At 37.6% G+C, this 14,383-nt stretch overlaps 1 protein-coding gene across 3 annotated transcripts in view; it reads right to left on the reverse strand.

The window, feature by feature from the left end:
• The window catches only part of gk (glycerol kinase), a 37,737-nt gene that overhangs the window by 19,435 nt on the left and 3,919 nt on the right, over window positions 1–14,383 (reverse strand). For 2 of the 3 annotated variants that reach the window (XM_008107370.3, XM_008107369.3), the window contains exons 2-10: window positions 8,859–8,932; window positions 8,504–8,610; window positions 8,264–8,341; window positions 6,155–6,234; window positions 5,333–5,470; window positions 4,494–4,603; window positions 3,616–3,682; window positions 2,686–2,703; window positions 566–601 (exon numbers count right to left, since the gene is read on the reverse strand). In XM_008107370.3, coding sequence (XP_008105577.2) covers window positions 566–601; window positions 2,686–2,703; window positions 3,616–3,682; window positions 4,494–4,603; window positions 5,333–5,470; window positions 6,155–6,234; window positions 8,264–8,341; window positions 8,504–8,610; window positions 8,859–8,932 — 708 coding nt within the window. The remainder of the gene's footprint in view (window positions 1–565; window positions 602–2,685; window positions 2,704–3,615; window positions 3,683–4,493; window positions 4,604–5,332; window positions 5,471–6,154; window positions 6,235–8,263; window positions 8,342–8,503; window positions 8,611–8,858; window positions 8,933–14,383) is intronic. The other variant, XM_003218909.4, reaches the window with a different exon arrangement.

Below are 14,383 nucleotides of genomic sequence, written 5' to 3' on the forward strand. Positions count from 1 at the left end.
TCTCCCAAACAAGTCCCTTGCTCACGAAAGCTGCGAGCTTCAAACTTGCAAATAATCAAAACAGCAAGCATGAAACCTGCGAATGGAGGATCAACTAATACAAAAATTGTACTAACACATGCAATTCATTCATACATGTGCCTTTAACTGACTTTATCCCTCCATTTTAAATAATACATATTCTAGCAACAAGCACAAATTGTATTCTCTCCTGATCTTCAGGAAAAAAACCCCTCAAGACATGGCTTCGGAATCAAGCTTTTGACAAATAATTGGAGCAGTGAAATATGTGACTACGAGTCAATGTGATTGACAAATGAAACGGCCCTGTATTCTATTTTTGATTGCATAATTTTAAATTATGTTTTGATAATTCATGTTTTAATTATTGGTTTTAATTGTAATTGTTTATTTGATATATGTGTGCATGGCATCAAATTGCTGCCTATTGTAAGGCTGCCTTGAGTCCGCTTTGGAGGTTGAGAAAGGCGGAATATAAATATGGTAAATAAATAAATAAATAAATAAATAAGGTAATCATTTGAGCATAATTTAGGAAACTTACCCCAGAAATTGGAATGCCAGTCAAAGCTCCAGAACTCTAACCAAAAAGAAAGATTTTATTCTTTAAAAATATTCTATGTCATTTCTTTTTTAACTAGTAATTTTCTCAATATTTTGTAAAGAAAGAATGCAACATATATGAGTTCCCTTTGGGGGTGAGAAGGGCAGGGTATAAGTACAGTAAATAAATACATATAGCTAGAAAACCATCTGAATAAAGGTCAAGTACATTTAACATATAAATCTCTTTTTAAATATAAATCTTATTTATATTAAATCCAGTTATATCCATACATTTACTCAGTTTTTTTGTAATAAACAAACAAACAAACAAACAAACAAAAGGAAATTTCTAATTGCAATGAAAAATGACAAGGTTCTGAAAATAAATTAGCCAATTAAATGGGAGGAGAAAATAATCTTTTGCCATATAATCTCTCCTTACTAACATTGTTGGATTCTATTTGAGTTCCACTGAAATATAGTTACATGGAAAGGCAGAACTGGTTATTACTCATCATTTATGATTCCCCATATAAGACAATGAAATAGTTTATTAACATAAATCAGACCTCTTTGTGTTCAGTTTCAGTTTGTTCCAATGAGAAAAGGTGCTAAGGATAAAAATGGGTAGCATCCTGTAGGAGTCATAAATAGCTACAAATCCCAGCATTACGTATGAAGACGCTCTGGCTCTACTTATTACTTTGAAAGAAACCAGATGGGTTTTTGTTAAAATATGTGGCCTATGAACATGACAAACTGACACCACCTCTATATGCCCACTGATACTACTGTAGAGTGAGAATACTATGAAGTACCACTTTCACAAATCACACATTAGTGTAGTACTTCTGGATTGGAAACTCCTTTAGGTGAGATGGAGAGAGAGCCAGAAGAGTAAAATGCTGATTTAAGTTGCAATAAAAGCTTCAGGACTGCAAAGCATTGGCAACTGGAAAAATATACAGTTTCTCCTTGTCTCCCCACTTGGTTTTGCTTCTGATACAATAAGTAAATCCTTGTCTCCCAAGTTCACCTCACTTTTTATAGTCACTAGTATCCCCCTCCCCCCCAGCAAACCCAGTTAGAGTGGCCATGCATCCAACTTTAGAGAGTACATTCTTTATTTTAAGGCATATATAGGTTTACATATATAGAGGCAGGTCTAAATTAAGATTGAAATATACAGAGACAGTCAGATATCGAATCATATGATGGAGAACAAGGACTTTCATGTTGCACCTTAAACCAGACTGATGAGATTAAGTCAGTATTTAAATTATAGTAGGTATTTCTATTTTTTTAATCAATACACATATATTACCAGGTGTAAATTATATAAGCAGATCAGTAAGCTCTGTTGTCCCACTTAGGGTGACACATTTGGTTTTGTTTTGTTAAGACACACTGGTAAATGGCTACCTGAACTCCAGTTAATAAAAAGGTAAGATAAACCCATCTATCTCCACATCAAAGTAGAATACCAACTTTTGCTACTATTCAAAACAGAGTAACAGCTGGTTTTTGGTACCAACTGAATAGTACACAAAATACCAACTCAGAACTACAATATGCAGAAAACATTATGCTTAAAAATGGGAGGTTTGTGCATATTATATAGTGCTAGAGTGATTGTAGCAGATTAGTTAGAAAAAGACAGAAGATTATATTTTGAAAGGTCATGCTATTGGTGTTGTGAAACTATGTGATGTTTCCTCAAAGAGCCAGAAGAAATATGCCGTTGTGTTCCTACAAACAACCAGGCATGCCAGAATCTATTGCCTACCCACTCCTCCCATTCCTAAACAGCTTGTTTTTACCAACTGTATGTGCTTGCACATTCAGCAGCAGCACTTGAGTTCAGTGAAGCCATGCATACCATACAGCCAGTACATTTCCATTTGGGGCATTTAAAATGTTTTCTTTGAAGTACTTTTTTAAAAAATGGAGCTGCACATTTGTCTGCAGGCCTTAAACAAAAATGCATCAACGTAAAAAACGTTCACCTAGCTTCATTCCCTTTTAGAGAGGAATGGGGCTTCCCCGAGGAAATGCACTGTATCTGAGCAGAATGGATGAAGATGTGACGGGCTGGCATCCTAACAAAATCCTACTCACCAAGGTAGGAGAGATTTTCTAGTCAGCAAGAAGGGAAGTGGGAAAGGGGAGGAAACACAAACATGTTCACAGTTTCAAAGGCTGATAGACTATCTCATGTCCCCTTACCAATTATTTCCTCATATAAATCCCTCATCCTTTACACCAATCAAATTTTGGCTCCAAAATGAACCACCTAAAGCCATACATCTTTCATTATGCTTATGCTGGATGTCTGCTTTTTAAAATCTTGTAGGCATTGAACCTAATTACTTAAAGAAGAGGTTAACTGAATTTCCATGCAAGTTCAAAATAAGTTCCATATGCAAACAAAATAATCCTCCTCTCTCTATATATACAAACCTTTACAAATTATTTAGATTACATATACTTATGTAAACAAAATTGATTTCACAAAATGTAACTTGGAACAAATACAAATTTAACATTTTATATTTTCAAAATGTAAATATACTTAAGCTTGTACAAGTTTACCACAAGTTTAGAATTTGCTGGGGTTTTTGTGTGTGTCAGGAGCGACTTGAGAAACTGCAAGTCGCTTCTGGTGTGAGAGAATTGGCTGTCTGCAAGGACGTTGCCCAGGGGACACCTGGAGGTTTTTGATGTTTTATCATCCTTGTGGGAGGCTTCTCTCATGTCACTGCATGGAGCTGGAGCTGACAGAGGGAGCTCATTCACACTCTGCCCAGGTTGGATTCAAACTGGCAGCCTTCAGGTCAGCAACCCAACCTTCAAGTCAGCAGTCCTGCTGGCACAAGGCTTTAAATCATTGTGCCATCGGGGGCTCCATTTGTTGGTTATTTGCTTGTGAAAAAAAGATTTTTCAAGAGAACACGTAACATATTTCCATGATGCAGATTAAGCAAGCATATTTCTTAAAGATGCAAATAACTAGAAGCCCTTGAAAAAATATTAAATTTGTAAATATACCATCAATCCATAAATCTCTGAGGAACTCCGCACTTTGGGAAGTATTTCCATAGGAATTTCAAAAAACCTGGAAAAAGAGTATTTTCCAGAGATTAGTGCAAAATTATTAATGTATGTTCACTGAGAGAGGGGTGAGGAAAGGTAAATGATAACATCTACAATATAAAAACTAGTTGGATTTAATTGTCTTTAAATTTCCACACTGTCATGCTTCTGTTTTGGTATCATCTACACAGTTAGATCGGATGAATTATTTTATGATAATCCCATTGAGGGCTGATCTATATCTCTTAGTCAAATTTATGTTGGTTTGCACTTCTGAACAGTTACAGGCATGAACAAATTCATTGTAGAAGTCACTCAATCAGTTAAGCTGTACTTCATTGAGATGCCAATGACATCTACCAAGCTTGGGCCAAGATAGCAACTCTAGCGAATTTTGTTGCTTCAATATGTTATTTAAACTCAAACTCAGGACATCTGAAGTTTAACTACATGTGATGCTGAAAAACATAACTATTAAATTCAGTTGCATTAATGGAACTGATAGTAGAGTTCCGGTTATTCGACATACACGGGCGGGCCGAATGTCGGATAACCAGAACTGACGGATAATAGGAAGGCCCTATTATCCCTCCCGGCAAGCCGGTTTAGGGAAGCTCCATGCGTGTTGCTGCCTAGCAATGCACATGGGGTGCCTCCAAAGGGCCGGCCTGGCATGTCGGATAATACAGTAAGTCGGATAACTGGAAGTTGGTTAACCGGAACTCTACTGTACTGTAATTTCAACTAGGAATCAGCAAATCAGATTTAGTTTCTGAAAATAAACAAACTAGTAAATAATTTCTACTATTTTAGGAGCTGCACAAACAACTTACTTGCAAAGTTCCTCATCCCATTCTAATGAGTGAATGTTAAACAGCATTGTTCGACTGGCATTGGTCACATCAGTACAGTGGATACCTCCATCTTTCCCACCTGTCAAACTCTGAATAAACAAAGATAACAATAGAGGAAATTTAAGTAAACCAGGTATCTATATATGACCAAATTGGTAGCAGCAGTTGAAGATTGTGTACAGTACATGTTTACTATTGCTATCTGTAAAAAAAACCCTCTCTCATGAAAAGAGGGATAAGCAGAAATAAACTTAAATACATAAACAATTCCCAAATAGGGTTGTTTTCCGGGCTATATGGCCATGTTCCAGAAGTATTCTCTTCTGATGTTTCGCCTACATCTATGGCTGGCATCCTCAGAGATTGTGAGGTATATTGGAAACTAAGCAAGGGAGGTTTATATATATCTGTTGAAGGTCCAGACTTTCTTTACTTTATGCGCTTCACTGCTTTTTAAGGAATGTGGTATAGTATTATAATGCATTTTAACAATGTTGTGCCCCATCTTGAGTTGTTGTTGTTATTATTATGTCAAATGAGCAGATGCTAAGGCAGTGGACATGATCTTGCTCCTTTGTACATTCACTGATACATGCATTAGGACTTCCCACATTACTATGGTATAACTGATATGTGTCCCCATTTTATCCAGCTTTAATATATTCCTCAACTAATCTTGTTCAGATTAAGGCACATGAATGTGTCTGCAATCTGACAGCAGAAATCATTTCTCTCTTTGTATAAGCCTCAAGATGATTGGATTTCAGCTGAGAAGAGATAGAAACAAAAATATTCATTTCAATATATTGAAAACTTACCCATATCAGCCATGAATCAATAGTACCAAACAAAGCTCTCCGGTTCAAAACTGCTTGCTTGACTTTTGGCACATTATCTAGAAGCCAACGAAGTTTCACTGCACTGAAGTATGTGCTAAGTGGGAGACCAGTTTTACTCTGCAAGAGTGAAAGTTAGTTAGGCATAAAAGAATAAATACTTTGAATAAATCTGCTAAAGATGATTTGTCTCCAGTATAAGCATAATAAAAAAGATAATGTTTAGAGTCTCATTTCTCATCACATGTCAATTCTGCAAATGCTACATGTACTAAAATCGAACTCCAGAACAATTCATGATCAAAGATCAAGAAAAAAAAAGTTTGAATATCCACCACACTGAAAAGATGCTGAAACTCTTCTAAGCTCCTGTCCATGTTTGCACAGTCAGTACATACATTGAGGGGAGCATATTGACAGAATGTCCTGTTTTTATATTGGCTACTTTCAAAGTGGCTACAGCAATTTCTACAGTGATCACTTAAATATAACAAAAAAAATGAAATATAAATATTTTAGTCTGCCATCATATGTTCAATTATGCAATGGGACATTGATAGGATTTTATTATTAGTCTTTGTATTAGTGATATACATTATTAACAAAACTTTTTAAAACTTCCTCCCTTATCTCAAGACTTCATTGAATTTCTTCAGCTGTTGAATCCACAAATGAACAGAATGGTAAAGAAAAATGAATTCATATTAAGCATATCTTATTTTGACTGCTACCAGAGGGATTATCATGTCTGGTAAAACTCCACAACAATACAACAATTCCCAATATTTTAAAAATAAACCTTACCTTTAAGAAGGACTTATTTTGCCCTGGAATTCGTTTAAGCAGTCTCTCAACTGTAGGCTGGGTCCTAAGGTCAAGCCATACTATAAATCATAAGCAAACATTAGTGGTAGGTGAAGGCTTTTGTGCAGAACATTTTAAACAATTTATACATAACTCCCATGTTGCAACAACTTCACTGGCAATAAGTCTGTTACAAGTCTAATTGAAAGTGCTGGTTATGACCCCTGAAAGCACCATGCAGTTTGGGTCCTAACTATCTGAAAGACCATATGTCATGATATGACCCTTTTTCTGTTTTGCCATGATTTCAGAATCTTAGCAGCTGTTCATAATCTATGGATTTCTTTATTGTAGGAACTTGGTTGGTCTCTCATCTGTTCTCTTTCCACCAACAACTCAAAGACATCTTTATTTAAGACCTTCAACTATTAACTTAGTGAAGCAAATGTTTTTTAAAGGAGCATGTGGTTTTAGCCTATAAAGCTGTTCTACTTTAATATATGTTGAAACTGTTAGTGATTTAACAGAATTGTTTAAAGTCTTTTAAACTTGAATATGAAATAACTTGTAGCTAAACTTTTGTTTTTATTTGTTATAAGCCATCTTGGGTACTGAACTCTAGAAAAGACCACATATCAATTAAACTAATAAATTGCAAGTTAGTTATCATTTTTAAAGTATAAAGCCTAAATTACTCATGTACAACTTCACCAGGTTCACACACATACCCATGTATGTGTTAGCATGCCCCCCCCTCGCCCCAAATAAAGAGTTTCATACACTTAAGATTTACAAAAATGAATTGGTAAGGGAGAAGAACTGCATTAGAATTCATAGAATCCATATAATTAAAGTTGTGTATGTCTTGCTCTGGTCTTGCCTTGATATCACATTCCCTGCATGGGCACAAATCCAAGTACTAGTCCCAATTAGAAGAGAATCCATTGTCTCAATGAATCATTGAAAGATTAGCACTTATACTACGTCCAATGATACAATGGGTGTACAGTGTTCACTCACTACTTCACAGTTCGCTTTTTGCAGATTTGCTGTTTTGCGATTTTCAATAAACTCTAAAATAATATTATAAATCATAAGAAATTACAATTTACAGCCTAGGAAAGGGAGGAAGGAGAAGCCGAAGGGAGAGAAAAGGAGCCCAAGCGGCAACGAGAGGAGAATGAGGAGATTTATCAACACACGATTGGTTGATAAAGACTTAAAATAGTGTATCACTACTAAAATAATGTATAAATATATAGCATCCTTACTTCGTGGATTTTCACTTATTGCGGGTGGTCCTGGAACCTAACACCTGCAATAAGTGAGGGGACACTGTACTCTAATTAGGATGAATAATTGGATTTAGGCCTTGATTTTAGACATTTCCTCTCATATGGCATTTTAGCAGTGCCTCTCCAATGCTATAAGCTTATTTAGAACAGTGCAACTACTTATTTAAGAAATAGAATTTATGTTACACAAACTTTTTACAATCTACCAGAAGAATAACAAGTACACTTAGGATTTATTCCAGGTTTATTTAGCAGTGGTTCCAAGCAGTATACCATTCAGGCACTAACCAATCCTAAAACTACTTTATCTTTCAGATACAACTATATCAGATACTCTCGGATGCTTTTCCAGTCTATACTTGAATCTTGCTCTAAAGACCTCACCCACCAGCCTTGTATAAACACTAGACTGTACTTTGAAATCTAGCCATGAAGATTAAGGTGACTGGCCCCTTCTTATAACAACATCCAGCTATAGTAGATACCAAGAAGAAAGCAACAAGGATTCCATGAGTTTTCAGCAGGGCGCTTTCTCATGTGGGTATCAGTGAAATAGAGAAACAAAATCAGGCAAAAAGGAAAAGTAAATATGCAATGTCCTAAAGCCCCTGACAAATAAAATAGTATTTTAAAAAGTTTTAACATTGAAGAAGAAAGATTAGAATGTAATATATGAAGGGACAAAATTTACTCATTTTAGTGACCTAAAAAAGGCATATAAAGTAACTATAGGCAAGAGGGAAGCTACTGCATCATTTAAAACATTAAAAAGGGGTTAGCATGTAATATAGTGGAAGACAACCTTCCTACTTACCAATAGCATCATGGAGAGGCTCTCCAGTTAGTTTGTCCCACACCACAGTTGTCTCTCTTTGATTGCTGACTCCAACAGCTTAAGAGAATAAAATATATTTCAGTATTTGCATCTTTTGGGTTGATTTGAAATGAGGGGAACTCCTATCATGCAATGCGATTTTCCTGGTTCCTAAATTTGGCATGAGAAATCCTCCATGAGTTCCTCCCTCCCCAATCAACACCCTGCTCCTAGTAATACCTTTTATATTGGCAATGTCTACATTTAGCTGGTTCAGTTTTTCACACGTCCTTTCCACACATTCATAAACAGACTGAAGTATTTCCACTGGATCCTGTTCTACCCACCTTGAAAAGAAAAGAAGCACACAAAAAAGATCAAAATTAAATAGCTGGATTTTGCCACAGATATCATGGATACAAATTACCATAAGGATGTTTCGTCTATGATCGTGATGACATCTTACAAACATCAGTTTCACTTGCTATCAAGTAATCTGCTAGGAAACATAGCTTAGTGAATCTTTTTAAATCCACAAAATTTAATCGTATCACATTACTGAATGGCAAATGTTTAAGAAAGGGAGGAAACATACCCTTCTTTGGGGAATTTCTGCTGGATCTCTACTTGATGGTGACTCAGCAATTCAGATGTATTTGCATTAAAAACCTGTTAACAACAGAACATAACATTTCACCAAACCACTTTGGAATGCCACAATTAATGGGAGTGGCACATACTTCATCTTAAACATTTACTTGGAAGCAGGTTTCAGTGATGACAGTGGCATTAAAAACAGATTAAGTGCCCTAACAAATATTATTTTTGCTTACTGATATATAGTACAGCATGATCATACAGAATTCCACTGAAAGTTCTAAAAGCATACTTACAAGGACAGTATTTAGGGATCTTTAGTATATGATGGTTTTTTCAATCTCATGACGCAGTTCTGCAATGCTATGAAATGATGATGTATCAAATAGACAAAGGGAGGCCACCAATACTTTCAGGAGCCCAACCCAGACAGGTTTATAGACAAAAAGGGCAGTGGAATAAAGACAGCTCACACATAGCATGAGACAAAAAGAAGGGACAGTAAAGAAGATGAAGAAAAAGCAACATTTAACAGCCATTGTTTCTGAGTTTGGTTGATCAGCTGAACTTCAAACAATGGAGCATCACTAATAAACTTCTGTATCTGGGGGCTAAACCGAACCATAACATGGAGCATTTCCCACCAGTGGAAATAAAATGTCTTGTTCAGGATATGTCATCATGCAAGAACTGTAACTATAAGGAACAACGTTTGACAACCTTTTATTTTGACACACACACGAAGAATAGCACAAAACATTAGGGATGTAAAATACTGAGAGTGGATAAAATTAAGAGTCTTGCTATGGGTTTGTTTGCTTGTTCTGTCCTTGTCACTGTGTATTAGAAAATGGTTTGCAGATGCAAAGGTACCTTTAGAAAAGAACATTTAGGGAAACACCAACATTGTGCCAGTGAAGAACATGGCATCCCTATCAAGTATCCTAATGGAAGGTGCTCTGTGTGCTGATGGTTGAACTATTCAGGAATCATTGGCAAAAATTTTGGGGGGGGGGGGTTGTCTTGTCATGAGACCTAGAGAGTATGACTTGCCAAAGATTACCTAGTGGCTTTCCATGAATGAGTGGGAATTTGAACACTGGTCTTCAAAACCCAATGCTCAATGCACTGCACTATATTAGTTCCTGAAGAACAGAAGCTCTCAAATCAAATCTCCAAGTGTTCAAACATTATGGACATAAAAACATGGAAGCAGAGAGAAAGGGGGAGTCTGCAAACATAACTGAGTGGTTCATAAAGGCTTGATAATTTTAGAGCATTGCCATGTTTCAAGAGAAAGAACCCAGGGATTTTTTTTCATGTCAGGAGCGATTTGAGAAACTGCAAGTCGCTTCTGGTGTGAGAGAATTCGCCGTCAGCAAGAACATTGCCTAGGGGATGCCTGGACATTTCAATGTTTTTACCATCCTTGCAGGAGGCTTCCCTCATGTCCCCACATGGAGCTGGAGCTGATAGAAGGAGCTCATTCACGCTCTCCCCGGGCTGGATTTGAACCGGCAACCTTCATGTCAGCAACCCAACCTTTAAGTCATCAGTCCTGCTGGCACAAGGGTTTAACCCACTGTGTCACCAGGGGCTCCAGGGATGTAACCATAGATAATAAGGTAAAGGTAAAGGTTTCCCCTGACGTTAAGTCCAGTCATGTCTGACTCTGGGGGTTGGTGCTCATCTCCATTTCTAAGCCGAAGAGCCGGCGTTGTCCGTAGACATGTGGCCGGCATGACTGCATGGAGCGCCGTTACCTTCCTGCTGGAGCGGTACCTATTGATCTACTCACATTGGCATGTTTTCGAACTGCTAGGTTGGCAGGAGCTGGAGCTAACAGTGGCCACTCACGCTGCTCCCGGGGTTTGAACCTGGGACCTTTTGGTCTCCAGCTCAGTGCTTTAATGCACTTCGCCACCGGGGCTCCTAACCATAGATAATACCTACAGAATTATACAATTTGAGTTGAAAACAGACTTAGCAAGCTCTGTATCTGGCACCCACACTTGCTGATCATTAACTGGTGCCTAGTTTGCTGTGGCTCTAAGAAGACAGTGATCAGTGTTAGTACATAATTAAGATGGCAAAATACTATTAATGATTTCCTTATCAGTGCAGATCCTAGTTCAGACTTGTTGAGATGTCTGTTGAAATGTGGGCAGAGTAAGAGTCCCAAAAATATGACACTTGCTATGAACAACTGCTCCAATGGGACACATATCTCTTTGTAGGCATACCTATCTCTTTAATTCCTGTTTCAAGATGTTTGGAAAATCTGGATTCGTTTTATATGACTAGAATGGTAGAATGTGAAATTAGGTTTTGACTTGCATTATATTAATAATCCTTCCTGCTGGAGCGGTACCTATTGATCTACTCACATTGGCATGTTTTCGAACTGCTAGGTTGGTAGAAGCTGGAGCTAACAGCGGCTGCTCACGTTGCTCCCGGGGTTTGAACCTGGGACCTTTCGGTCTGCAAGTTCAGCAGCTCAGTGCTTTAACACACTTCACCACCGGGGCTCCTTACCTTTCTTATAGTGAGCCATAAATTTCTGTTCATTGGTATCTACAATCCTACATACCCTTTCATGTAAGTCTCTGAACTCAGGAAGATTTATTTCTAAAAAAATGTATAGGATTGCATTCAGTAAACTGCCATCTGCTGATAGCATACTACTGAAAGAACACTTCCTGATGAACCCAAACTAAAAATATATTCTGCATAATCATAGCTTTTTGTTAGGACTTTGAGACAAATAGAAGTACAGATAATTTGCAGATAGGGTTGCTCATCTTCAACCTTTGACCCCAAGATAAATAAATCATGTGGTTTTCTGAGGCAGGGAGTATATTTGCCTTCCTTTGTGGCTGAACATACGTGACTTGTCCAAGGTCACCCAGTGGGTTTACGTGGTTGAGCAGGGATTTGAACATGGTCTGCAGAACTATAGTCCAATTCTCAAACCAGTTTTCAAACCACTACACCCCACTGGCTCTCATGAGTAATTATTTTATATGAAAAGTTTGTAAATTTTACATATGATTCAAGCTTCCTTTTAGATTTTCTTGTCCTCTTTTTAGTTGATGTAGTATATCAGTCTGATTTGCAAAGGTCAGAATAAATAGAACCTTCTAAAGGGTAGATTCTTCTAAGAACACTTAATAGCAGTTAATTATTATCTAGGGGTGCATTCAGCTGATTTATCTCCATTCCAAAGTAGCAGGAACCACACCTAACACTTTTCAATGAAGATCTTCTCTCTAAACAACAGGTGGTGCCTGCTTCCTTCTGTTTAAGGAGGCAGGAGGAAATATTGGCACAAGCCTGTATCAACTAATATGTAGGGAAACAAATTCCCAACAAAATCAGCCTTTTTCCTGCCACAGCAATATTTTGAAACAGGTTATTTGTTAGCTCTGCCTTTTCAAGGCGACCTGAGGAATAATGAAATAAAGAAATCTAAAGAGAACAAAAGAGATAAAGGATTAGAAGTTGTATTTTAGAATGACTACATTTGAGATGTAATTTTGGTTTAAAGTACAGTAGAGTCTCACTTATTCAACATAAACAGGCCGGCTGAATGTTGGATAAGCAAAAATGTTGGATAATAAGGAGGGATTAGGGAAAAGTCTATTAAACATCAAATTGCATTTAGATTTTACAAATTAAGCACCAAAACATGTTTTTCTAGGTAGCAATGTTTGTTTCTCTAGGCAGCAACACGAAGCGGGCCTTTCCACTCGCCAGGAGTGGCGAAACGCAACTGTTGTTGATCTGGGTAAGAGGCAGATTGTGTTGGATAATCCAGAGCATTGGATGAGCAAAGGTTGGATAAACCGAGACTCTACTGTACTCCTTTTTCCCACGCTCAGAAAGATAGAACAAGAAACTGGCCTCCTCACTTTTTTTTTTGCTTCCTACTTTTATTAGCTCTTCACTGGTAAAAAGGAGAACTGGGTTGACTCAATAATAACAACTTTTTTTATCCTACCCTATCTCCCTGACTTCATATCCAGGATCTCCCTTTCAATCTCAAGACATTCTGATGTTCCTAAGTGTTGAGCAGGTTGATACAAGCTTGCCAACATTTCACATATAGCCTACTCTATTTTTCAGACAGTCCAGTTAATTGACTATATCTCAGAGAGAAGAAAATTTCCAAGCCAAATGTCTGAGATAGCATTCAACTGGTTTTCTACTAGCTGACATGCTGAGATTGTCCAATAGCATTAAGACATCTTTTTAATACCTTCCAGTACAAAGATCGTCATCATCCTTTAGATCAGGAATCACTTGTCAGAGGATATTTATATCTTTATCTAGGTCTCACTAAAAGAATTTGGTAAGGTTCTCTACCACTTCTACACTTGTATATTGTCTTCCTAAGGCCAAGTATATTGGGCAGTCATCCTCCTCCCTTTTCACCATACCCAGACTTCTGATTAACACTAAATAAAAACAATCCACCAAAAATCTCTCAACCAAGGCTCCTTTCTCTATTCCAGACCAAAATTTCCTTTAACTGTCATGTGTAGATTTAAGCTCAGGCTTGGGATATTCTTAAGCCCAAAGAAATTCAGCCAATACACAATAATATCTGCCCTTGTTTCTGGTTGTGGTGCCAGGACAGGACACATGCCTTTATCAACCTTCCCTTTTTCCTGCTCTGGAGTATCTTTAAGCATTTCCGCAGCTAAAAGCAATAACACACTTTGCCATTGAGGCCCTTCCACACAGCTGTATAAAATCCCACATTATCTGTTTTGATTTGGAATACATTATTTATTTATTTTATTTATTTACATCATTTATATTCCGCCCTTCTCACCCCGAAGGGGACTCAGGGCGGATCACATTACACATATTAGGCAAACATTCAATGCCTTTTTAACACAGGACAAAGACGAACAACATAGCTCCGAGCGGGCCTCGAACTTATGACCTCCTGGTCAGTGACTCATTGCTCTCCCGTCTGCACCACAGCCCCGGGCAGTATGGCAGTGTGGACTCAGATAACCCAGTTCAAAGCAGGTATTGTTGATTATCTGAAATGATTTTCTGGGTTATATGGCTGTGTGGAGGGGCTCTGAGAGCCCTTCCACACAGCCCTATATCCCAGAATATCAAGACAGAAAATCCCACAATATCTGCTTTGAACTGGGGGCCCTTCCACACAGCCATATAACCAAGAATATCAAGGTAGAAAATCCCACAATATCTGCTTTGAACTGGGTTATCTGAGTCCACACTGCCATATATTCCACTTCAAAGCAGAAAATGTGGGATTTTATTCAGCTCTGTGGAAGGGGCCTCAGAAGGAAGATTTAACATTTACTTATAATGACAAACTCACAATGTTACCATATACCATTGTATTATGTCCCTTTTTACACATTTCTCTGAACTGTTCTGGCATCCCAGTAGCAGGGACTTTAGACTGTCCCTGAAAGCTATTTGCTTTGGCATGCTTTGATAACCTCTGGTACAACAACATTTCTGAACTTTAGCCAGATC

Source organism: Anolis carolinensis, chromosome 3 (genome assembly GCF_035594765.1).
Source record: "Anolis carolinensis isolate JA03-04 chromosome 3, rAnoCar3.1.pri, whole genome shotgun sequence".
Taxonomy (NCBI): Eukaryota; Metazoa; Chordata; class Lepidosauria; order Squamata; family Dactyloidae; genus Anolis; species Anolis carolinensis.